General features: G+C 30.8%; 2 protein-coding genes across 2 annotated transcripts; one reads left to right on the forward strand and one right to left on the reverse strand.

Annotated features, from left to right (window-relative positions):
* Window positions 1–13311: 13311 nt before the first annotated feature.
* LOC110730457 lies at window positions 13312–15691 on the reverse strand. Its single transcript, XM_021910259.1, has 2 exons — window positions 15165–15691; window positions 13312–14314 (listed from the first exon to the last, which is right to left on the reverse strand). The coding sequence occupies exons 1-2, from the start codon at window positions 15330–15332 to the stop codon at window positions 13799–13801; spliced, it is 684 nt and encodes a 227-aa protein (XP_021765951.1). The 5' UTR covers window positions 15333–15691; the 3' UTR covers window positions 13312–13798.
* Window positions 15692–19393: 3702 nt separating this feature from the next.
* On the forward strand, window positions 19394–27590 carry LOC110730506 (OPA3-like protein). The gene is made up of 4 exons (XM_021910306.1): window positions 19394–19891; window positions 23023–23157; window positions 24024–24110; window positions 26947–27590. Exons 1-4 carry the CDS (start codon window positions 19616–19618, stop codon window positions 27106–27108), a joined length of 660 nt encoding a protein of 219 aa, XP_021765998.1. The 5' UTR covers window positions 19394–19615; the 3' UTR covers window positions 27109–27590.
* The last annotated feature ends 308 nt before the right edge of the window (window positions 27591–27898 follow it).

Genomic DNA, 27898 nt, shown 5'->3' on the forward strand with positions numbered 1-27898 from the left:
TGAGCATTTGGGAGTTCCGGGATATTCTTCACCTAGTTAGGAATGTTGGTCTTTGTTTCTATTTTTGAGTACTCTTGACAATGATTATTACTATTTTATAAGTATTAATAAAAGAAGAGTTGAGTTTTCCTCTGCAAGTTTGTAATTGAGTTAAGTATTTTGAGTAGCCTTGCGTAATCACGCGACATTAATACGCATAAGTCTATCTCTACGGTATAATTATACATATTATACTAATTCCGTAGAGGGAGATTTGGGGGTGTTACAAACCTCACCTAAACCCGTCCCATGCCCAATCTTAGTTACTACATACGAAGTATTAAAGTACTAGGTTAGAACCCGTGTGATGCACATTTTATATAAAATCTATTTTTATAATTTGTAATATAAATAAGAATTATGCACCTTGTACAAAAATATTTGTAATTTTATAGTTTTAGATTTTCATCAAAATTATGATATAATACCTGTTCAACATTGTTTAATACATATTTCAATGTAGGTGAGGTTATTAGTGTGTTATTTACAATTGTTTCATTTTTTAAAGATAAATTGATAGGCTGTAGTTGTAATGTAGAAGTTTCTAATATTCAAATTTCAAATTTGTTAAATATGGTAGCTCAAAAAAAAATGACATCATCCTTGCATTTAGACGGGAAAAAATTTATTATGTGAGTGACATGTGAACAGTGATGACGTCAGCAACGTTTTGTTTTAGTAATAGTTAATAGATATGAACACGTGTATATCTTTGCAAAATTGGATATAATAAATTCACTACTATACCATTATCAATATATGTACTCTAAGGGTGTTTGTTTAGGGGGGTAAAAAGGGTGGGACAAGGATTAAAAAAATAGGGGTAGAAGAAATGTAGTGTTTGTTTAGAGGGGTGGGGATTAGATAGGGATAGGGATAAACACACTCACTTATCCCTCCATTTCTGTAATTAAGGGGGGGGGGGGTGGTATAACGGGAAGGGATAAAAAATGGGTTTAAAAAGACCAAATTACCCTTAATGAATTTGAAAGGGTAGAAGTTAATAAGGGTATTTTTATAAATTTATTACCTATCCTTAATTTGTTTTTCATACTTATCAAATATGGGATAAAAATTATTTACCCTTGTCCCACCTATTAATCTCCTATCTTTATCCTCCCTTCTTATTCTTCTTATTTCCATCCCTCCTACCAAACGCTCCATCTGTATTTTGTTCGTATAGTAGCGTACCAAACAAAAGGCCACATATATGTTACACATGTACGAGATCAAATCATCAATCCTAGAACGAAGTAGATAACTATCTTAGTTAGTTGAAGTTCATCATTTGATCAGGATTCCAATAGTTAACCCTATATATTACTTGTTTCAGTTGAGACAAGTATTCATGATGATGATGAAGATCTATATCGTCAACAAAGCATGCATAATCACGATAAAGTTTGCTTGCCCCAGTCTACCTTTCAATTAGTGTGGAAATTGAGATTCCAAACACGTGTAACCACAATAATTAATGATGATGTCCTAAATATTACTCCGTAATACTCGATTTTGCTTTATTATTATTGCCTGACAAAAGTTATAACAGACGAGTAATTATGTTGCCGGAGCAAAGCAAACGGTCGGTAGCCTTTCATTTACATGCATAATATTGCCAAAACAGGAACGTAGAATTTAGTGAATTTTAGCCAAATTAATCATGCATAATTATTAGGCACGAGAATTAGATTTGCAATAAGACAAAATATACTTAAAGAATGGCGACGAAATACTTAATTTAATAATGATGCACTTGCCCTTGTAGGTAAACTACGACCCTGTTCTTTAGAGCTACTATTCTCTGCTGACATATATTCTATTCTGCTTAGTAATAATAATAATTAAAATTAATTATAAATTAATAATTTAATCATAAATAAATAATTTAATAAAATTAATAAATAATAATCAGTAAAATTAATAATTAATAAATAATAATTAATAGTTAATAGTTAATAATTAATATAATCGAAACCGACACGACAAGATTACGAAGTTACTGAGAGAAAACACAAAGTTGACGACACGACACAAAACCAACCCGAACATAACTCGTTTAGATAAAGTGGTCAAATTATGAAATTATCTTACATAGTGCATAGTTTTTGATAGATTTTATGAACAACACGAAATTGACACGAGATGAAAGTATCAAACATGAACAGGACACGACATGACTTTTTACCAACTCTAGCACAATTGCAAGTCCAATGCAACATGCATATGGTTTCTAGTTGGTTTTGTGTTTGGTTCATGACTTCATGGTGAGGCAATTAATTTTTACTAGGCCAGATTACTGATTAATACTCATATCGTGTCCATGTAAGTATCACATTTTTATTTATTTTTTTAATTTTTCCAATTTAGGGGTCTCACATCTGGTATGGCTGTGAGTCTAAGGCCCCATTCTTATAGACTAAAATTTGTTGAACTGAAGTGAACTAAACTACAATGACTTGAATTTAACTGAAACAACATGAATAGATTTAAACTGAACTGAATTGAATCGAAGTGAACCATATTATTATTATTATTATTATTATTATTATTATTATTATTATTATTATTATTATTATTATTATTATTATTATTATTATTATTAGTAGTAGTAGTAGTAGTAGTAGTAGTAGTAGTAGTAGTAGTAGTAGTAGTAGTAGTAGTAGTAGTAGTAGTAGTATTAATATTATTAACAATGATTAATAAAAATAATATTTAAAACTCTCTTATAAGATAAAAGATAATAATTATTATAAATACAATAACAATTAAAAATGTAATATTAATAATAATTACTATTATAAATATTGATTAAAATAATAATTAGCCTTATATTATTAATAATAATAAATATGATGATAATTTAATAATAATAATAACTAATTTAATAATATATTATTATTAAATTAATCAATATTTTTTATTAAAAATAATTATAATTATAGTTATTAATATAGTAATACTGCAATAATAATATTAATAATATTTATTAATATAATAATGATGATAATAATTAATAAAATAATAAAGTATTTTTAATAATATATTATTAACCATGATAACTACTAATTTAATAATAATAGTAATATATTATTTTTATTATTATTAATATATGCATGTATAACTTTATATCTATTATTAAAATAATAAGAATATAATACTAATATTTATTAATTTAATAATGATTAATTAATATAATAATTATCATTAATAATAATAATAATAATAATAATAGTAGTAGAACTAAATTGAATAGGATTGAACTAGAACAAGTTGAGCTGAATTGAAAAAATAAACAAACTGAACTGAGTTGAACTGAAAATTTCTGCTGAGAAGTGCACAAAAACAGAGGCTAATGTCTCATTCGTTATTTTTTAGTTGGCATGGTTTTACTTTTGACATTATTTACAAACCCCATCTTCCCTATATCTTGTGATTTATAGTCATAACAAAAATGTAATCATGTGGAATATTATTGGTATCGTGTCATTTTATATGATCATAATAATAATATCACATTTAAATAATTTTACATTTTGATAATTAGAGTTATCAATCATGAGCTTGTGTATTAAATATTTTTTAATAAAATAAACATGTCAACTAATAAAGAACAAAGGAAGTTTAACAACATAATAAAGCAACATATTATGTTGCTTCCTTGTACCAATTCATGCAAGCACGCCAAGATGTTAATCCTTTCTTAATTACTCCGTAGAATCATAGATAGTAAATTTTCCTTTTCATTCATTTTGATAAGTTATGATGTAATCTGAAGAGAAAACTATCCTGACATACTTCTTGTTTATGGTGCATTTCGATTTTTCAATGGCACATTGTTATTTGCGGAATTTATGGTAGATATTCGTGAAATTTTAATCCCAATTATATTATTTTGCTCATTTAATATTCTTTTGTTAATTGTAGATTAATTTTGATTAAAAAATGACTAATCAAAATATCTGGCCTTGTTCACGCATTGAAACTCATGTTTGTACACTTCATACAAGTATAATATAACTGATTGTAGCATGTACATCTTTAATGGAATACTCCTCTTAAAGTGCGTTGTAGTAAGCTTATTACTCCATCTGTCTCATATTATAGTTTATATTTCCTATTTTGGAGACTAAATGTTGTTCTTATTTTTATTTTAAGATAGTATATAAAGACTATCATACCCTCATTTTTTAACTTTATTCATTAAACTTTCTAAATTACCCTTGAATTTTCCACTTGCTTTGTACTCCTTCTGTTCCTATTTCATTGCTCCATTTGACTTTTCACGGTTTCCAAGACGTGTTTTAAAGCGTATTCTCTCCGTATTTTTTTTTAAATGCATCACTTCCCTTTTATGGGTGTTTTTTTTTTAAATGCATCACTTTTATCGGTGACGGGTCCAGAAAAAATATTTAACGGGATCAAATAACATTTTACAAATTTTAATGGGATCAAGTGAGTAATTTTTTAGGAAAAAAGCTTAATTCTAAAGGAAAACAAATTTCCTTCTTAGTTGTATGTAAGTCCGCCACTGACTTTTATATTTGATAACTTTATACTATATTTTATCATTTTTCTGTCTTACTTTAAATTTCATTTAAATTATTTTATCATTTTTTCTCTCCCATGGTCCCCACTTAAATAATAAAAATATCTACTCTCTCACATACTTTCTATGTCATGGTTCCCATCTTACGTTTTTATTATAATAAGATATTCAACCGCTCATAATATTATTACTTTCTTAAAACTTCGCGCATCACCAAGTGATGCATTTAAAAAAAACCAGAGGGAGTATATAACTTCAATTCTATACGTGTAAAAATTATAAAAAAAAACTTGATATACAATGAAACAAATTTAACAAGACCCATATGACTATATTATCTCTGGTTAATTAATGAGAATTTTTTGTCAAAGTTTCATTAATGTGACCCATTTATTTGCAATGGGGCAAGCAAAACCATAAACAGGAACTATAAATTGGGACAGGAAGAATACTACGGAGTAATAATGAGTTATTTTATTATAAAAAAAAATGAAAAAGGTGGGAGGATAAAACAAGTGAAAAAAGCAAAAAATGGAAGGAAATGACAAGGGAGGCAGGAAGAAAAGAGAGAGAAAAGAGAGGGAGGGTGGTGTGGACTGTGGAGTGGTGGGGACAAACACCTTTTAAATGGTGTAGCTTGTGAGTTGTGAGCAGATTGAGAAGTGAGAAGTCCCTCGACTTTTACGCGGGAGGATGCTGTTTTCGTTACGAGTACTGCTGCACTCTATTCTGCGTAAGCCTCCAGGCTTTCATCGTACTTTAGTCATGTCATTCATCCCCCTTTACACGCTCCTCTATGCCACTTCTCTCATCTTTTACCCCCTCCTAACCGTCCACGTGCTCTCCTTTATTATACCTTCGCTAATCTATATTCCCTCCGTTTATATCTAGTTGACACATTATAACTGTTTAATTAATTATTCTTGTTCATATCAACTGCGAGTAACAAGTATGCTTAGCTTTGACTATTCACTTGGTTACTCCATTCGATTTCATCTAGTCTTCTTACTTTTAAAAATTCCTTTATAGAGTATTTTAAGTATGAGTAGAAAACAAATAGAAATAGAATGAGTAATTGCTAGTAGTATTTGTTTGTACATACTCCGTAATAACCAAGATAATGTCTCATGTTATTTTACTCATAAAATTTTTTTTGTGAGACAATTGTAGGAGTAGATTTTTTTATAGACGTGTAAAAATTGGCCCAACTTATAGTTATCAACATCAATACGGAAAAAGCATCAATATTTACAAACTACATTTGAGCTAACTTGAAAATTAATCTTGTCAAAAAACAAAAAACAAAAAAAAAACAAAAAAACAAAAAAAAAAAAAAAAAAAAAAAAAACCTTGAACATTGGTACCCAAATAGCTAAATTTATGTCGATAAAAAAAAATAAAATTATACAAACTATTAATTTAACTCAAATATGATCGATCTTAAAGTCAAAATAAATAACTCATTACACGATCTGATTTACTCATTCATCTAATAAAATAAGCGACCCAAACAAATTATTGTATCATCAATTCAAACAAAATTTGACCCATATATCACCTTTAAACTACTCTAAGGCCTTACTTGACTTTGTTATTCACTATAGATTTCTAGATATTTGCCCATTAATTAGGTCTAAATAAATTGGTTGGATAACAAACACGTCATTGAAATACTCAACAGATTTTGTAACACTACCAGTATTACTATAATTAGGCATGTCGATCTATTGAAGTGCCATTATCCTAGTAAAACTGAAAAAACGAAAACGTCAAAAGACTCAAAACAAGTGAGATTGTCAAATTCTGTGGGTATTATTATTGAACTGAACAAATTGCTAACTTCCTCAGGATCTTTAAGTCAAACACACATGTTTTATTCAACGGCATCATATTTCAAATCAATCTAAGCCTAACACAGTTGTCACAGTATAATCTATAGTACATAACTGTTATACAAAAGTTATTACCCTATACTTCGTACTAGCTAGTAGATACTTTGATATGTTTTTTTTTTAAAAAAAATTACGGTATACCAAGGAGTAATTGTCATTTTGATATACCTCATTTGTTTCTAAATACTGGGCCTATTTACGAAAGTTCGACTTTCGTGATTTATATGGAGTAAATATTTAATGTCAATTTACATTATCAATAATGCAATAAACTAAAGTTCCCATATGAGCAAAAGTGCGTAAAAGTGACTACACATCTCATACATTGAAACATAGGGAATATATATATACGGAGTAATATATAAGCACATTTAGATTACAAAGTATACCAAACTAAACTTTATTTAGTGGGTAAAATTATACCTTCTAATATTGAGGTTGGAGGTTCAATTCCCACTATGGACACTTTGAAGGTGACATCCCTGACTCCGCCCCCCCCCCCCCCCACACACACACACACTCACTCAAAGGATCCAACCCGCAAATACTAGACCTTTATATCTGATCTGATTACATAATATCTAGGGGTGAGCAAAACCGGAATTGGAATCGAAACCGGTTAGGAACCGGCGGTCCGGAACCGGGTGGTTCCAATTCCGGGTAATAAATTAAGGACCCGGTTAAAAACTGTTTCAATTCCAATTCTCAACTTTTTGGAACTGAAACCGGTTGGGTACCCAATTACCCAATATATGCTAAACTAAATAAATTTTAACTAATAAAAATATGTTGAATGTGTCTAATTAGTAAAATGAAAAAGTATTATTAATACCTAACATAAATACAAAGAGTTTAATGCATAAATAAATATAAGAATTAAACTAAAAATATAAATAGACCAAAATAAGTATTATAATTTGTGTTATATTTTAACAATTACATACATAAGTGAGTATCCGGAACTGGAACCAGTACCCGGTGGTTCCAATTTCAATTCCTAAATTTTAGGACCCGGTTGAACCAATTATAATTCCGGTTCCGAATTTTAGGACCTGGTCCCAAACAATTCCGATCCGGTTCCTAAAATTTTGACCGAATACCCGGTTTGCTCACCTCTAATAATATCTTATCTAATTTTAATATAATTACTTAACTGAATATTTAGGTACTAGTCCAGTTATATGACCTCGTCATAATTTTTTATAATCTTCCTCAAATGACAAATTGCCTACACTTTATGACACCAACCTATATACATACTCCTCTAGCCATGACAACTTCAAAGCTAGGTCAATCTATTAATTAAATCAAATTACACAAATTAGGACATTCTATACTAAATTTATGAAAATGTAGGTAGGAATATAGTCATATTACTATTGCATCTTCAAATTTATACAAGTAGATAAACAATTACATTACACCAACTATATTTATAGAAAACATTAAATATGTGATGAGTAGTGGAGTTTTACAAATAGCATAAATGCAGATAATAAATTAGTAATCCCCATTTCGAATTAAATGTAGATGATGGATAGATTGATAGGTGGTAGATTACTTTTTTGTGTGCAATAATGGAGACAGCGTACGTTATAAGTACCATTCTTCTACACTTTGGATATACATTTTTCTTTTTTTTTTTTTCTTTACTCCTTTTGTACAAACTTCATAAAGGAGATTTGGATATCTAGACAAAATGAGCTTTTAACTTTGATTTTCTTATTGGTTGTTTATTTGGTAAATAGCTTTTCATCACTATCTTTTTAATGTGTCTAGATATTGAAAATAAGCTTTTGATAATCAGTGTTTTTCTTAATGGTAAAATCGGCATTAATTTATCCCTAAATGAAGTACAATTCTTGCAATAAGTGTGTACATTGTACTACTCCCTTCGTTTCTTAATTTTTGCCCCATTACAAACATATGGGTCAAAATTTTAAAATTTTGACCATGAATTCTCGTTAACTTATAAGTGATAATATATTCATGTGGATCTTGTTAGAATTGTCTCATTGTATAGTTTATTAATATCAAATTTTTATAATTTTTACGCGTATAGAAATGGAGATATATACATTTGAAGACGCGTCTTGAAGACCGTGAAAAGTCAAATGGGGCAAAAAATAAGGGACAGAGGAAGTAGTTTTTACGGAGTAGTATATTACTTCTACCTTATTTTAACATAGCATGAAAAAATAAGTTAAGATAACTTCAAACAAAATAATTTAGATAATTAAGTGTACAAAAATTAAGCTATATTATTGTAACAATAAGTACAGTTAAATTGTATATAAATTAATGTAAGTTATGATAAATATAAATTTCTTTACTTGTTCTCTTTAGGTTTTCTCCTTGGAAGGGTTTTTCTAATTTCCTTTAGGGTTTCTCCATTGGGAGGGTTTTCCTAGCCTCAATTGCTAATATTTTTCAATTTTTTTGAAGGTTTTCCTTCTCTCTTCTCCCTTTTCTCTCCATTTCTACCATTTCTTTCCTCTAGGTCTCAGTTGTGAATCTTTGTAGGGGCTTTACTGGTGGTAAGCCCCAAAAACCTTTTAATTGCTTTAAAAAAATAGATCTCATCCTTGAGGTGATGATTTTTCTCAAGTTTATTTTCTTTTTATGTTTGTATGGAGAGAATCAAAGATCTAGGGTTTCATAATCTCTACAAGAATCCAAAAGATCACATGAGTATTTTCACTCAAACAACGACACATCAGTGGATTTCAAGCCAAATTAGTGCGAACTCACATATTGTATTGCTTCAGATGAAATTTTTTACTAAATCTATGATGTATTTAATTTTAAGGTGTGTACTCGTGTTGAAATTCTTGATTCTTAGGAATTATATGTAAGTGCTGTTTGGATATATTTTATTAATGAAATCCCTTTTCTTCTTGTAAAAAAAATAAAGAAAAGAAAAGTTCAAATTAGTGTTGTATTATATATAAAGAGATCATGTTTTCAGGCCCTGTTCACTTCACCTTAAAAAAAATAATACTAAGTAAAAATAATTTCAGTTTAGTAAAAATAAGTTCAGTTCAGTAAAAATAAGTTCAGTTCAGTAAAATTTGGTAACTATAAAGAAGAAATATAATAGAAAATCAGTAAAAATAATTTCAGTTCAACAAAAATAATTTCATTCAGTAAAAATAATTTAAGTTTAGCAAAAGTAATTTCAGTTCAGTAAAAATAATTTAAGTTCAGCAAACATAAGGTGAAGTGAACGGAGCCTTATTATTATTATTATTATTATTATTATTATTATTATTATTATTATTATTATTATTATTATTATTATTTTTTTTTTTTTTTTTTTTTTTTTTTTTTTACTTGAAGACAAAAGTGATGAATTTCTGACGAAAACACCAGATATTACCCTGTATTATAATTTTGTTTCTAAAAAACAATGTAGTTCAACTTCATTTTTTTGAGGTAAAGAGAAGGACTCAGACCTAACATCAATTCTCACACAATTTTTTTTGCTCTAGTTTCATGTACCATGTGTACTTAAAACTAGGGGTGTACCTTGTAAAAAAAAAATTAAATATAAAAATAAAAATTAAGGGTGTTCATTATTCGGATAAAAGCTGAAATCCAATCCAATCCAAACCGAATTATCAATTCGGATCAGATTGAATTTTTTTTTGAAAATTCGGATTTTCGGATCGGATCGAATTGACTTTATTCGGATTTAAAAAACTGAAATAACCAATATATGAAAGCGTTATTTTATAAATAAATATTGTTAATATTAATCATGTTAAACTAGGTTTATGATTATATTGATATTCATCATGTAAACCTATGTTTTCAATACTCGTATTAATCTTGTACAACTATACTTTCAAGAATTGAATTTTTATTATTGCATTTTTATTTTTATAATCGCATTAGGCCCAAAAAATTAGCAACGTATTTTAATTCGGATTTTCGAATTGAATCCAAATTAACGAATTATAATTCGGATTGGATCGGATTGGATTTGGTAAGGAATTCGGATCGGATTGGATTTGAAAATTAAAAACCGAAATTTATTTCGGATCAAATTGGATTTGGGCTAAATCCAAATCGAAAACCAAATGGACACCCCTACTTAAAACTTGGAAGTGTAGGGGTAGGGGTGGGGATAAGGGGATTCCTAGAGCCTCACCACTATAATCAAATTGAGGTTAGATTATTATTACCCTACATCCCTTAAAACTACCTTATTTAAATTTTTTTAGTCTCTAAAACATATCTTAAATCGTAAATATCCTCATTTTCTCAGGCTTAGCAAATATAAAAGTTGTTATTTGAACATATACATTAAAGTGAATTAAATAAGATTTTAGACGACTGTTAGTTCTCATAGGTTAATGCGAATTTATGGACAAAGTTTAAAAATTTTGTCCTCAAAATGCAATTGGGTAACCTTTGAGAGTGAGCTTCATTTATTCAAAGATTGCCTTGAACTTCAATTTCCCTAGGAGCTGCATGAATAACTCATTGATGATAATCTAGATAGATAGAGCAAATGGGAAAATTTACCAATTTAGATATGAAACAAAAAAATTGACCATCTCCTCTAATATTGATCTTACTTTTTACCCTCTCTAATATTTTTTGTAAATTATGGGTCAATTCAATATCGACCTGCAACCTGTATTGACTTAATAATATGTGATCATATTTAAACCCAATTTAATATTAACCTTAATTCTCCTGTTTATTAACTAATTGAGACAATATTTTAAGAGAGGAGAAATATCCAAAAAAAGATTGATGGGAGAGGCAAATTGCACCTCCTATAGTCAATTAATTGAATGAAAACACCAAGCATTGAAAACTATTGTCCCCTTTTAAATCACACACCCAAATTTAAGAAAAAAAAAAAATCTCTCTTATCCCCAACATGTAAAAGGAACACGTGGCAAGAGATGTATGGAGGACAGGCTGGACCCCATACTCTCAAAAATACAAAGAAAAAGGCTCACCATCAAAGACCTTCCTTTGCCAAAAAGAACTAGACCAATCGTTGTCATGCTGGTTTGCAGAACCTGTCGGCTACTCAATGTGTTCTATTAATAACAAAAGTAAAGAGACCCATCCGACCCTTCATTTTAATCCAACGGCTCTTGGTTCTCCTAATTAACCATTTTTTTTAAGGAACTAATTAACCATTATTATTATAGACAAAATTATACAACCTAAAATAAATTAGTGGGAAAGCGAGATATAATTTGAGCTCCCACTCCTCTAATTATAGCAAATCCAATTCTAGTGAACATATAGACAATCATGTAGCTGCTTGTAAAAGAACAAAATAACTATTATAACATTGACCAAGTAATCCCTGTAATATTGACTGAATAATTCCTATACTACCGACTGATAACTTCTATAACACTAATGAAGTAACCCCATAATGACTGGTCACACCATGTAACAGTCATTTGGTATAAAAGTTGGTGTTATTATTATTATTAAGAAGAAGAAGAAGAAGAAGAAAAAAAAGGTTGAGGGTAGAAAATTGTCAGGGTAACAATCAAACAAGAAAGACCAAAGCCCCACTAACACTACACTACTAAATGGGTCTGGTGTCACAGGCAAAGGATGGATCCCCTTTCATTTTGATGTTACATTGTGTGGGCCATTATTATGCTGTTTTACTACTATTTGTGAATTTCATCTTTTTCCTAATCTTTGACCCATATAGTAGTTGGTTAATCTTTCACCAATTTGTATGTTATATCATTAGTTGTACACTAGTACAGGTTCTGATATATTCGATCGAATGAGATTGTGAGTGTTGAGAATGCACGTATAAAGTTATTATAGGGGCTATCTACTGTGTAAAAATAAGTTTGCTAATAGTCTCAAATGAAGGTTACTGACAATTCATATATGGAGTTACTAATAGGATCGGAATAACTGTTGTTTTTGATGATTAATGAATAGCATATACCATTGTTTATGAGTCGATGAGGTTGCTCATAAAGTTTTGGGTTATTGCAATATGGTTAATGGTTTGATAATTAAGGATACTAAATTAAGTTGTATAATTAGCGTAGAAGGTATGGAGACATTACCAAAATCAAGCGATTGTGTCAAGAGTTGGCTAACATGTTTGAATTGGAGCTAACTTTAGATTTTTAGGAGGAATGATAGAAATAAAAAGTAACTCATATCAATATTTGAGTCGATTCAATTTCATATTATGTCAATGTTGATTAGAGTAAATTATGGGCATTTTAATTTCAAATATAGTTTGAGTATAAAAGTAAGTTAATTTTTGTCACGTACAACTAAGAGCACCCTCCCACCGATGTCTTTATTTAGAAAATTACAAAGAAACAGGCTATAGGCCCAATAACCAATGTGTTAAGCCCAGGACAAATTCACCACTTTGGGCCTTAATTAGGTGAATGGGCCTAACAAACCCAGTAAAATGTGACCTCACAAAATAGATGGTGAAAAACATATGTCCATAATTCAGATATCCAATCCCAATCATCGGTTTCATAAACTTCTTCGGTTCTATTCTTTACTTAACCTGTTTCATTTATCATGCTTGCTAATGCATTAATTGAATCACCAATATGAGCAATATCTTTAATTCCTAATAAGTAAAAATAATAATAAATATATTTTATGATAAGTTTTATTGAAACTATAATTCAAAGAAAATTCCACATGACTATTATTATGTTTTTCTTGTCTATGAATCACAAAAGACAATCAATGGTAATTGTGAATAGGATAAAAGTCAAATAGGTCAAATAATAATAAAAAAAAAGAACGGAGAAATAAATAAATTGAAGTAGTATAATTAAATAATTCAAGACTCGCTATATAGGTTGCTTGAAGCGAAAGGAAGGAAATTAGATTTTTACAATATTGGCCATACTATTCTTCCCTTCATTTCAATATTTAATTAGTATCAACCAATCAATTTACTGCATGATTAACTTACAAATATGATACCAATTTAAATTGTTGGTTATTAACTTTATCCGACCATTGTATTTCAATGTCTCACTCCAATTTAAAAAGTTTATTTAAACTTTTCAACTCATATATACAGAGTTGTAATCAAAGAGTGTAGGGGGATCAACTGATAGTAGGAGCATCTCCTAAACCTCATTTAAGGGAGCAGATTCTCATATCCCTTCCAAAGACATAATTAAACTTCACTTTCTATCTTGAAATAGGGACCTGTAGGAGACCATTGGGAACCTGGCCAAAAACACGTAAATAACATCACAATTAGCCATGACAAACTAAATTTCTTAATCTTCTTCATAATACATTAAGTTCAATGGTAGTAGCTACCATAGTATTAGTGACCTCTTTGTTTCGAAGAAGCTTGAAATTGATGCAACGGGGTCGAATTCAAGTCAAGATAATGCAAGAGTACAACCATAAAAACCGAAGAAACAAACATAGGGATAGGTCCAAAGAACCAAAGCAACAAATTGAGGGCAAAATAAAGAGCTCTAAGTCCAAGTTGCCAAAATTCACCACCCCTAATAATAGCAACTTCAACATAGTAAATAGGTGTGTTACTATTTGGCATGCTTATGAGATAAGTTGCATTGATGAAGTATCTTGTTGCTTGCACAAAACAAAAAAAGGCCAAGAAGAAGCAAATGAGAAGGCTTATGTACTTCAACATCATGGTTGTTGGAGTTCTATCACCATATATAATTTCGCTTTGGAATATCTTGTTGTTGCTTGCAATCCATGCACCAATCAAGGAGCTCAAGCCTAAGGAGATTGAGGCTAGATATGTTGCTGCTGATGTGTTGGAGGATATTGCTGATAAGGGTAACTCCATGCTACTCAAATCATCAAGCTGCACAGGATATACATGCTAATTATTGCAAGAAAGAGCCGAACTCATCAAGTTTAAGCTCGAAAAGTCCAGAGTTCAAGATCAATAATTTTTTCAAGCTCAATATTTTGTTCAATCTCAATTCATTTGAAATTAATTTGTTCAAACTTGGCTTATATCTCAATTGTTTGTAACAATTGAATCTCTTATATGAATGTATGTATATCAAAATGTTTTTGTAAAAATAAAATAAAATAAAATAAATGACTAAATGAAACGTTGAACAAATGTCATTCATCATGAGCACACATAATAATTTGTTCAAGAACTTCTAGTTTTATATACGGACTAGCATTCATATCTTTGTTTTGAAACTCATTTACCTGACAATTTTAAGTGCAAGATTTTTTCCAAGGATTAGACTCACTATTAAATCAAACGAACAAAAACGAGTTGTGGTTCAACCCAAATTTGAGTTATACATTGAGAGTTCAAATTCACATTTGTACCCATACTAAGAGTTGTAAAGACAGGGAACGTGATATACAGATCACCCATGCACTCCGCTCCATCTTAGTACAATAATATATAAAAATACTATTTTTTAGTGTAAAGAGAGCCATAAAGGACAAATAATGTAGACAAAATTTGATTTCAAATCTAAGATCAGATATCATTTCCAATACTTTAACCAACTAAGCTAGTTTGACATCTACATATATATTAACGCAAAATTAAATGTCGCACTAATTCTGCAATATACATATACGACTAATTATGGACCATCATATCACTTTATATATGATCTTCATCATGCAACAAAAATAATGCAACAAAAATAATGAAAGTTTAGAGAGACTTAATTACATACCTCCATAACTCTTTCAACCCAAGCTCTCTTGTTATGATTCTCAAAGCCCACAACAGTAGTTTCTGGATGATTCAAGTATCTATAGAGCAAGGCGATATGATAAACAAACATCAATGTAATTCCACAGGGTACAAGAACTAAATCAAGGTACTCCTTTTGGAAACCCATTATTATGCTTTTCTCTATTTTTTGAATACAAATTAATGTAATGCAATGCAAGAATTTACAACTTAAAATGGAATTGCTTTGCCTTTGAGTTTTGATAACACGAGTTTGATAAGCTATAACTAGCTACTCTAGCAAGTTTCCTAATTTGAAGCAATCCAATTGACTTATATGATGACCTCACTTTGTCATAATGACAAGCAATGATTGTTGTTTACTCATCATTCATCAATTTGTCCAATACCTTGAACGAGGCTAGGGCGTTGCAGGAGATCGAGAGCAACTCAACTTGATTATTCTTTGTGTCCCAAAATATTAATATAGTCAAACTTTGCACACATACTTATGCAGTTATGCACTCATTTGACTTATTTTTATATAATTAAATTATGGCAAATGCTATATGTAGCCTTGACAACATATTCTCTTACATTTCCTAGAACACTAATAATTTAAGTGATAAATAAATCCACCAAATAATGGAACGATTTCCCTAAAAGTTGCTTACACGTAAATTAATTCTCCATTTACATTGGTTTAAAAACTTATTTCTACCATATTGTCCACATAGAATTGGTTAAGCTTTGTTAATTTTTTTTTAATATTATTTTTTATTTATTTATTTCTGGTTCAGCATAGAGCTGCTATCACTAGAACTGCTAATGGTAATTCTTATACTCTTGTATTCTAATATTCAAGTGTGGCAGTTGCATTGCATTATGAAGCTAGCTTGCCTTTTTCTAACTTTTTTTGGTTTATTCCTTTTGTTGTCAATAGCTATAATATATATGTGGGGTTTCAACTAGCAAGTCTTTTTTTTTTTTTTTTTTTTTTGGATATGTTTTAATTTAATCAGGTTTGCATTTTCAATTTGATAAAAAAAATTCAGCTACTGACAATTTGATAAAAAGTTAATATTTGAAAAATTTATAATAAGGGGAATCTAATAAGATCCCTCATGCTAAGTTATTTCTATTGTATAAATCATAACATGTGGTCAAAATAAATGGTCAAAGTTATTTTATTTTGACCACATGAATAGTAAGTAAGTCGAACTTTTAGGAACGGAGGTAATATTTCTTTTGTTTATATAATTTTATTCATCTTCTTGGATGTGATATGTGATGCACGGAAACTCTGTTTGGGTCAACGTTTCCGTTTGTGATATCGTTTTCATTTTCGAAACTCTGAAAACTTCTTCTCGAAACTTTAATTAAAATTAACCCTTAGAGATATGGATTTTAAATTGAAAAAACGTTTTTCCACATAAGGTACATGGTACATAACTATAATTAAGTTACATGATAAAAAATAAACAAAATAATTTTTTTGAAGCATTTCAAAAAAAAAAAATTGAATATTTAAGATGCACGTCTTATATTTATAAGGCACATGTCCGTAAGATAAAAGGTACATGTTAAGAAATTTTAAGGTACATAACATAAAAATAAGTAAAAGATATATATAAAAAAAAAAAAATTGAAATTTTGCAAATTTTGTTTTTTTTTTGTTTTTTTTTTTATTTTTATTTTTGTAGGAATTGCAAACTTTAAAGTACATATTATATATCTTTAAGATACATGACCAAAAAATAAAAGGAATACATGTTATGAAGGTATAAAGTACATAATAATAAAAATAAAAAAATAATGAAAAAAAAGTTTTGATGTGTTTTTAGTTTTATTGCATATACCTTATGTGTGGTTCTCACATGATTTAATCAATTGCATGTATTTTTTAGTTTTATTGCATATACCTTACGCATGATTTAATCAGTTGCAAACTAATTGAAGTTAGGATTCTTGCGAGGCAAGATGCTACATAAACTCTTCCAGGATTCTTCAATTCTTCCGGACATCATAAGCTCACCATAATGCCATAATGTGAGCTTGGAGTAAATTTAGATTGTAATTTGATCAAGAATGAATCTATAATTTGGTTGATAATTGCTAATTGCTATGGAATGGAATGCTTAGGGCTCGTATCCTCTGTTTTCACAATGGTTTTTATCCTATTTATAATAGAAGAGCATTTTGAAGCTTTACAACTCCTTTGTTGATCCCTTAAAAATCGGGGTTAGTTGCCAGCTTCAGCTCCGAGATTCATGCCACACTCTCCTTGTGCTTATCTGTTACCTTTTTGACTTGTTCAAATTAACAACTAGTTGGAGTTTATAGTTCCTATTCTTATGGCACGTATCTTGACTTATTCAAACTTGGATTATCTTAGAATATTCCTTGGAAAGATCTTCATTTAATTTTCCTTGACTTTCGGTAACTAGGTCGTTGACTTCGTAGCAACCTGTAACCTGCAATCTAGCAAACTGCAGACATTTGAACCTGTAGTGATAATTTAGGCAACGAGTTTGATAAGCTATAACTAGCTACTCTAGCAAGTTTCCTACTCCTTATTTTGAAGTAATTGATTTATTTGGTGACCTCACTTTGTCATATTGACAAGCAATGATTGTTGTATACCCATCATTCATCAATTTGTCCAATACCTTGAAAGAGGTTGGGGCGATGGCAGGAGATTGAGAGTAATTTAACTTGATTAAAATATTGTTTCGGGTGTGAAACAATCGCCTTGTTCAATTGATTTCGATCTTGAATTGTGAAGAAGGTGTCAATACAATTTTGTCTTATTTGATTGGATTGTTTGCACACAAATACACGTAATGAGTTAGCCTTGGGAGTGTCTAAGGGAAACCTCTCTAAATCTCTTTAAATAGATCAATCTAAAAAAAAAAAAAATCAATATTCATTATTGTCCAATCCAGTCCATTTCCCTATTTCTAAAGAAAATCCGATTTGAATGAGTAATTTGATTTGGAATATATCAAATTTTGGTTTGATGAGTGCATATTTCTATTTTCCCATGAAAATGTTGTATTTTTATTTTGTAAGAGAGTTTTTAAATCGTTCTTTTATCTTTCTATTAGGCTCGTCGTATGTTTGTTATATTGGCCTTGTTTGGTAAATGAAATTTCCTTGGCTTTTGGCCTTTCATCTTGGTTAAACAACCAAAAAAAGTGTTTGGTAAATGACTTTTTTGTTGGATAAAAAGCCGGCTTTTCCGCCTAAAATAAAAAGCTAGTCTTACTAACTTTTTGGTATTGGCTTTTGGCTTTTTCCCATTACAGTTACTTTTCTATCCTTACTTTTAATTAGTAATTAATAATTAATAGTTAATAATTAATAGTTAATAATTAATAACTAATAATTAATAACTAATAATTAATAACTAATAACTAATAATTAATATTTAATAATTAATAATTAATAACTAATAATTATAATTAATAATTGATAACTAATAATTAATAATTGATAATTAATAATTAGTATTTTTTTTTTGAAAGGTAGTAATTAGTAATTAGTACTTAGTAATTAGTAATTAATAATTAATAATGAAAAATTAATAATTAATAACTAATAATTAATATTTAATAATTAATAATTGATAATTAATAATTAGTATTTTTTTAAAGGAAGTAATTAGTACTTAGTAATTAGTAACTAATAATTAATAATTAACACTTAATAATTAATAATTAGTAATTTATTATTAATAATTAATAACTAATTATATTTATTAATAATGATACTTAACTATTAGTAACTATTAATAATAATTAATAAATAATCTCTTTCCAAAAAAAAAAATAATAAATAATTATTAATTATTAATAACTAATAGTTAATAATTTACAACTATTAATTATTAATTAGTAAAAAATAATATATTAATAATTAATAATTTAATTAAAAATATTATTTATTTTTAATGTTATTATTATTATTATTATTTGCAATGCATATTACAAAGATAATAAAATATACCAATGCCCTTAAAAGTCAGTTTTATATCAAACTACCAACAACCAACTTTATCAAACATATTTATTAACAGCCAACAGTCAAACATACAACAGAAAACGTCAATACAAACAGCTGGTCAGACCAGCCAAGAAAAATAACCAGCAACTAACAGTCAATTGCCAAACAAGGTCATTGTCTTATTTGGGTGTGAATCAAGTGATAGAGGAAGACATTGTTTTTAAAATAAGACTTTTAACTCTTTGAGTTTTATTAGTCCAAAAGTTAACCTTGGGTTAAAACTCAAAAGTCAAAACCCCAAAGTAAAATGTCAAACCTCCCTACTTCCAACTCCCTCTCTATTCTTTGACCATCTTCGCAACCTCCCTTCTCATAGCGCGAAAAAATGTAAAATGTAGTTCATTACTTTTCTCCCAAGAAAACAGAGCAATATTTCAAAAAATAGTGATGACAAAACACACAATTCTCATTTCATGTCATCCCTATTATGCTCTCTTCTCTCTCAAGCAAAACATCGAACACCTGGTAGACTTCAACTTACCTTTCAGAAATTACCCAGAAATTCGTATGTCCAGATTTAGGAATAGCAAAGCAATGGTTTTTCCTGTAATTAAGATTGGGACACTCGCATTGAGAACTCTTAGTAAACCTATTGCAAGTCGTCTCAAACAACAAGCTGGGTTGCACCCTAAATTTCGTGAATTGATCATTAGTCTTGCTCAGGTTACTCTTTCTTCTAATTCTTTCATGTATTCTTTCTAAATTGTTTGTTTGAATTCTGGGTTGTTATTGAATTTTGGTTTTTGGCAGTGATTTGTTAGTGGGTATTTTCATTTTTGACATTTAGCATTTTATGATGAGTTATTTACTTATTTAGGGTAAGCTGAATTGGTTGATTTTGCTGTTTTTGAGTAATTTTGATGCTGATCAATGAAAAATAGGTACAGTATAAAAATTGAATGGAAATCATGGAGCTTTGTCTTAAGTGTGGCCAATGTGAATGTGTGATCAGTGTCATTGTTTGGTGTGATTTACCCCCCCCCCCCCATTTTACTCTCTATTAGGTCATATTTAAATTTTGTTACGTCCCAAAGTAATAGGCCATTTTTCATACCTAATAATTTTCTCATATTTACTCTACTATATTTAGGATTTGATGCATAGTGTCATAATCAAATTGTCGATAATTTATTAAGGTTAACTATGATATTTCAAGCCAATTTCTTTATAAATGACCTCGAATTAAATGTGGCCTATTAAAATGGGATGGAAGAGTACATTTAGTGGGTCAGTGTTGTTGATCCTGCCATTCATATTGGTTAAGGTGTCAATGTGATTGACTATATATTGTAAGAAGTTGTTGGTCCATAGGAGTTCACATGAGTCATATTTTGAATTGTATATTGTGACTTTGTGAGTTGTGACATGGGCTCTTAGTGTTGGATGACCCTGTGGGGAAGTAGAAGACAAGAAGGCATTGGTTTGAACGTGAGTTGAAGTGGCATAGCATGCAATGGAATAACACCCGTTTTCTTTGGTAAAAAAATAAGCTTAAAGAAATTTTTGGATCTTAAATAGAAGTGTGATGTAATTTGGAAACTATAGCTAGCTGCTTAGGGAGGTTCTGTAACGAATGTTATAGCTGCTTACATATCGAAATTTCTGTGAAAAGCATAGGGGGAAAGTCGTATCCCACATGAGCAAGATGACTTTTTTTTTCTTCTGGAATGTCTCTTAGTTTTCATTCTTAGTTAAATTCCATTATATAGAGGTATGAATTATTTCTCTCAATTCTCTCTCTACACTAGTCTATAGAGAACGTGCAAATTGAACATGGATTCTGAACACAAATAGCGCGGAACTGAAGTTTGTTTATAACAGAGGAGTAGTTTCAAGGTTTTTATGCAGAGTTACAGCTAGGTGGATTGGTGGAAGGCTCTAGATGAGAGGTTATATATTGTGTCAAGTAGACGCTTTGTCAACTCCAAAATGAAGGGGAGTTGATAAGAAACTGAAGATCAGGATCTATTTATGTTACTGCCAAGATATAAATGTGTGTATAGACATTGGATTCAGGCAGAATGGATGGAAGGGAGAAGTCTGTTGCAATGAATTGATACCATTACATACATTGAAAGACTAGTTTGGAATGATGGAATGAATTGGGGACCGAGGTGCTATCTGGTATACTATATTGGCCATAAAGCATAAAATTGTTCACATAATGGAGTTATTAAAAATGAAGATGATGGTCAAAATCAGATAAAGAAGGAACGTGGAGGTTGTTGAACCACATTAGATAAAAAGGCAGTCCATGGAGCAATTGAAGACAAGTCTTTAAAAAAAGATCATCTTGATGTGCAATGTGCAGAGCACCTTAGCTGATAGGAATTTGTGAGGATTGAAAGACGTTGCTTTCTAGAAAACTTAAGAAGGGCCAAAAATAATTGGACAACTGTGGCAAGAGTCTTAAGCTTTGCAATCCCTGCTTCCCTGGCCTATGTAGTCATGTGATGGGGAATCATCTGTGTAAAGTGTAAAAATTTCTTACCTTAAGGTGTGAGGTTTGGTTTAATATTATAATATGCTTCAATGAAGCTCTATGTTAACAGCTGCAAAGAAAGTCAAAATAATAATTAAGATTCACATTGATGGTATCAAAAATAATTATCACTTTATCCTGGAAAGAATGCAATCAGCAACATTGGATACTTGATATGGAGTATGAATCTAATTGAGTTCACTGAGCCTACATGGAGGTATTTTAGTATTATCTAATAAGGTAAGACTTATAGGATATTGCTAACTGGCAAGCTAATTGGTAGCAAAGGGTGCAACTGCAACCTCTTTGAATGATTTAGGAGGGGCTGTGGCTTGAAGAATAAGAACAAAATGGTTTACCTTCATTCTCATGGAGCTCTTTGGCTGACAGATTTTGAATTCAGGTTTGTTAATTAGTGAATGTACATATTCTAGATGTACCAGTAGCCCAGGTAGTAGTAAAGCAGCACACATTACTTATTATGTTTGGATTGTAATACAGAAGCGTTTTCTGTTCCTCCAATACATAGAGCTGGTCAAAGGAGTATGGATTATTGGGACTTGTGGCCTAGAAGTGTTAGTTGTCCAATAAATACCCTAGAAGACATCATTATTATATGGGTTATCATGTCAGTTGTGTCGATAACATATGCTACAAAGATTTTTGCCCCATCTGTCAGCTATTCTATGTTTCTGCCCTCCTAATTAGTTAATTTTGTTTACAAGAACCAGTATTGCAGTTATCTATTTGAAACATTTGAAGCAAGCTACAATTTTACAAAATTCAGTTGTGACTCCTTGTGAGGTATCAGGAAGTAAATTTCAGAAAGAGAAAAGAAGAGGGAGAGTAGTCAAACAGAATTTCGAACATTATCTGTATCTCTTTACAGTTTAGAAATGCTACTTACTGGATAACCTTTGGTATGAGCTGGTGGTTGTGCTGACCAAACTGCAAGGATCCACTATATAGGAGAGGGAAGGGGAGCCAAGTGAGGGAGATGCAAATCAATTATGTGACATTAAAGTCAACTTGGTGGAGAGTTGCCAAGTTTGGCATATTACGTAGAGGTTTCCTCACGGATTGGTTATTGTTCTGAAGTGACCATTCTTAAACCTAGACAAAGAAATATAAACATATAGAAATTAAGCTCTAGATATTAACATTCTAAGTAAATATACTCCTGCATCTATGTTTTTCATATCAAAACACGTAAGGCAAATTTAATGGCATCGGAGGATGGTTTCTTTGCTGAATTCCAGCATTTTCTTTCCTGTAAAGCATGTAACATTTTTGCTGTGGTTGGTGAAACTAGGCAAATCATCGGCTCACAACTACACTGCAAAGGCGTATATATGGCCATGCAACAGATGTTGAAATTCGCCCGCTAAATCAGGAGAGAGCTGTTCAGGCTGCCTCAGATCTTCTAGGAGAAATGTTCATATTTCTGGTAAGACTTCACCTTCTGATGTTATTGTTTATCACTGGTTTAATCCTCCTTCCGCGACCCCTTTTAATTTTTTTTTTTTTTTTTGAGCCATGCATCAAATCGATGGATATGATAAGCTCGCCGGATACAAACCAGCAGTAGCTTGAACTTTGCTTCATTTTGTTTTGATCATCCAAGTTTCGTGCTCTGGTTAACCTAGTAAGACCTTTGCATGGATCTGGATGGAAACGAAGCATGATGTCCAAAAGCATATAAGCTTGCTAAGTATATTAAAAATAGTAATTAATTGCTCATGTTATATATAAGCGACTCCACCAAGAAAGTAGACAACATATACTTATTGTTTTTCTAGATTAAAAAAACAAAGGAAAAAATTTCATTCCCATTATATTCAACATCTTATTTTTCCCCTTAAATGTGCACTTTCATGCGGTGGAATCATGCTGATAAAAACAGCTATTCAATGACCTTCATCTATTATATAGTCCCTTGTACGGTACATGTGTGCACTCATTCATTTCAGCCCGCAGACGTATTCTTGGAATCACTTTTAGTCTTATGGACATCATGACTTCAAGAATGTAACTAAACAATTAGTGATTATTTCATCTTATTGAAGTTACTTTGCTAGTATTGTACGGAGTTGTTCCATGTTGTCTGCTCGTTATTGCAAGTTATCATTGGTTCATAACAAGTCTTAAAGACACTGTGCACTTATAGTCCTATGTTGCTTTCAAACTTAAGATTCTTTTTTATGAGCCAATGCTTCAGTTTTCTTGAATTGAAACAAAACGCGCAACTAAAATTAACCAGCAGACCTCTTTTGACCCATATATGTGTAACTAACATTTTAGATTTACACAAAGGTTGCAGGAGCAGCTGTGATATTTGAAGTGCAAAGAAGCGCAAAATCAGAAGCTAAAAAGGAGGAGAAACGGCTGCAAGAATTGGAGGTAATGTAAAGAATCACTGTCAATAAATCCCTTTCTGGATGTATTTCCTGCAGACTGTGCATCTCTTGATGTCTATTGGCCGTGAGTCTTTCAATGACAAATTTGGAATGATTTTTGTGTTGAGATTTCTCTATATCCTTAGTTAAAGGATTTTCATTTGAGTAATACTTCTCAATGTTGAATTCATCAACATTGAAGTATGGTTCATAATGCAAAAATAACAAATGCAAAAGTTCATTTGACTAATACTACTGGAGCCTTATGCTAAAGTTCCAGTTGATTCTTAACTGTCCTGTTTCCTCACAGCACAATTACCCCTTATTCAGCAGGTATTTTATTAAATAAAATATAATGAGAAGACTGTAAAGGAATTTAGGGCCAAGGATAGGACTATATTGACAAATCGGTATAAACAATCAATTCAATCAATCAAATTATAACTGTCCTCTTTCCTCACAGCACAATAACCACTAAGAATTGTAATGCATCAATTTTCTTAGGCCAAATGGGACGACTATTTCCGTCTTGAAGGGATTTGTGTGATGTAAACTTAGGAGTTCAAACGGACATTATATCTAACAGTAGTAATGTGCTCTGTAAAATTGGTCATTATTAAAGAGGGGGATGGGATAAGGTGCTTGTGGCCTTTTGCCGGTCTGTGCAAAAATGCAGTCTAGGACCCCAGGCACTGTCCATCGAGGGGTGCTCGTGGTTGTGACAGGCCATGCTGGCACTACACACTGCCAACCTTAATATTCATCATCAGGTTTTTGTTCCTCAGGGGTGGACCTTGTGGTGTATTCTCTTTATTTTGTTGAGACTTCTGGTGTAAAAAAATTATTGTAAAGTAATACTACTGGAGCTATTAAAGAAATTATTTATAAATGTCGATTGGAGTCCTGGATAAAATCCGTTGTCTGCATTGGCTTAACTAACTATAGTTTATGTATTTCATAAGTTCATATGATTGATTGTAAATTCAATTTGGAATATATGACTTTTCTGAATGAGGTCAATGGGTCATTTCTTCTTCAACTTTTGGATTATGTTAGACTAATTTAAAATCTCATTAGGTCTTTGATTAAGGGTCACTTAGAAACACCTTTTTATTAACATCTGGTTCTCCTTTATATCGCCTGTGGCAGGAGACTTTTTAAAGGCATTGGGGTAAAATATCTAAAATGTTTATATGATGTTGGTATCATTTTGGTGCTTATCCCCTTTTGGCCTCTGGTGTATTCATGAGTACCTCACTCCACTCAAATATTCTTCATTTTGGTGAGCTTCAGAGGATGTTTAAAGACTCTCTAGCTAAGGCTGAGTTTGTCCTTGAGAGTGAATATTTAGCCTGCATACCATGGATGATGCTACCGAAAACTTAAATTTATAAAACTATTCGATCTACTTTTTTTTTTAATTGTACCGATTAGTACATTTGTGAATGGCTTACATGTGTTTTTTAATCTATCTGGGTGAACAGATGATTCAAATTGGGATCAGATGGAGTTTTACTCGGTTTTGGTTATTTTTGGTTGATAAGATATTCAGTTTGAATTCTTTTCAGCACTAGTCAATCAAGTCTTGGGCTGGTTTATATTAGATCAATTTCCTTAAGAGTCAAGTTCAGATAACTTTATTTAGGTAGAGTTTGTATCCAATTCTGGTTATTGGATTGGATAAGCAGGGACAAACCAGTTCTTCCATTCCTACTTTTTACATAATGTTTTTGTTGTTGATGATCCCGCCTCCCCTTTTGGCATGATATTGCCTCACTTGGTTCTTCCTTCGGAGGTTTTATTTAGTTGTACTGGTTGCAACCCTATCAAGGTCCTTTATTTTGTCAATACTGTATAATCCTAGTAAGGCCCTTGTAATAACAGCTTTGAGTATTTTGTTAGACTATGCAAAATTGTAACGGTATTGATGAGATTTGGCAGGAATATCTTATCTCTTTTAGTTCCTTTTTCATGAGGTGCCTGATCTGTGTCGATTGTTGCATAACATGAATTGACCATAGGATAGATGTTCTTTGTCAAATTTTGTCTTTTTATTTGCTTTCTTTTTCAGAAAGATTAAATATAGTGGCCTATCTTTCAAAAGCTATATTCCTCTGAAGGTTCCTTTTGTTTGCTCTTCTGATGCGTCTGATAGTTGATTGTGAAGATTGGTGACTTCTTCTACGTTGATGGCCCCTTTATTTGGTGATGAGACAAAATTTATGACTAGGACTTAGGAGTCCACATATCATTGTGGATCTTAATATACCCTCTAGCTAAAGATTTGTGATAAATCTGCATGATTGAATGGTTAAAGGCATTAAGGAAACTTCCTTAACCATTGACACATGACGATAGACCTGAAGCCGAGTATGTATTAGCTTAAAAATCAGTTTTATTGTCAATGGAGCAAAAAGATGAGGAAAATATTTGGATACATAAGCTTGTTTGTTTTTTTTTTTTTTTTTTTTTTTTTTTTTGTTTTTTTTTTTTGTTTTTTTTGTTTTTTTTTTTTTTGGGTGCAAATGTGCTACCATGGAACTGCTAAGATTAAAGTTCTGTGATGGCTGCTTTACAGCTTTGTTACTTCTAATCAAGATGAAGTTTCTTTGTTATTTTTTGTACAGAAATGCTGGCAAAAATCTGCACATATTTTTTTTAATTAGATTGCATCTTCCTTTCCTGAGATCAAATTTTATGATTTGGGCGTTGCTTAAGCATTTTGAGATTATTTATTTTTCAGAAGCCCTTGTAAATTTCCTTGTCTCTTCTCTCATTGCTTCCACTATGTTGCACTCATTGTTCAAGCTTCTCAGGATATTTCTTGGTTAATTTTACAGGCATTGAGACAAAAAAACGAAGCTCTATATAAGGAAGTGGAGCAACTTAAGCACAAACTCGTAGAAATCGAGAAGCTGGCAAAGGGACAAGGTATAGCTGGTATTTTCAACTTCAGATTTTTTGGACAGTCAGGAACTGAAAAGTCAGCACAAGGTGCTTGAACTGACTGATAATTCATCTCTTGACTAAATTCACTAGCAACCTTAATTTTTTGATTTTTAGCTTTGTTTAGTTTTTACTTTTGGGTGATATGTGCCCATATTTTTATGTATATGATTTTTAGGAACTCATTATTACTGACCATATTCACTGTCGAAGTGATTGCCAATCTCTCACTGTTAGTTTGAGTCCTTCCAACCCTGTAAATTACGAATAAAACTGTAACAACTTAACAGATTGATAGCCTTATTTTTGTCTAAAATAAAATTGCTTGCACTTGTAGTGCAATTTTTCATCTTAGTTCTCTCATCTGATCTGTTTCAAACCAGTTTCATACATGCAGCACGACGTATCTGTGTACATAAGATTTTTCCATATTTCATGTGTTTAGTTAAATTAAAAAAAAAAAAAAGAAAAAAAAAAGCATCATATGGTATATTATGCCTAAATACATGAATGATGGGCATACAACTTTGAATTCTAATTACGAGGCGGTGTGTCGTAGAAGAACAGAGAATAATATGATTCTGTTTAGTGGGGGGAGAGGGGGGGGGGGGACTCTTTATTCGTTTCTTATACTGGTTTGCTTGGCCTTAATTATATGATACAAAGGGATGGTTTAGGTTCTTTCTTTTCTTTGGTACAGTTGAATCTGCTGATAAAATGTTTGAAGAAATAGGCTGTTTACAAGTTGATTAGAACCACTTATTAATTAATGATGATAAGCATCAAATTCTTTATTTCGTTGGACCAAAAGTAGGTGATAATTAAGGACATGTATCATTTATCATA

The sequence above is a fragment of the Chenopodium quinoa genome, unplaced genomic scaffold (genome assembly GCF_001683475.1).
Source record: "Chenopodium quinoa cultivar QQ74 unplaced genomic scaffold, ASM168347v1, whole genome shotgun sequence".
Lineage (NCBI taxonomy): Eukaryota > Viridiplantae > Streptophyta > Magnoliopsida > Caryophyllales > Amaranthaceae > Chenopodium > Chenopodium quinoa.

Coding starts and splice junctions, on each gene's coding strand:
- LOC110730457 (XM_021910259.1), bottom strand. CDS start 15,332: ATGGGTTTCCAAAAGGAGTACCTTGATTTAGTTCTTGTACCCTGTGGA. Junction 14,315..15,164: donor GGGTTGAAAGAGTTATGGAG/GTATGTAATTAA, acceptor TATCCTGTGCAG/CTTGATGATTTGAGTAGCAT.
- LOC110730506 (XM_021910306.1), top strand. CDS start 19,616: ATGACAAAACACACAATTCTCATTTCATGTCATCCCTATTATGCTCTC. Junction 19,892..23,022: donor TGATCATTAGTCTTGCTCAG/GTTACTCTTTCT, acceptor TGGTGAAACTAG/GCAAATCATCGGCTCACAAC. Junction 24,111..26,946: donor AACGGCTGCAAGAATTGGAG/GTAATGTAAAGA, acceptor TTAATTTTACAG/GCATTGAGACAAAAAAACGA.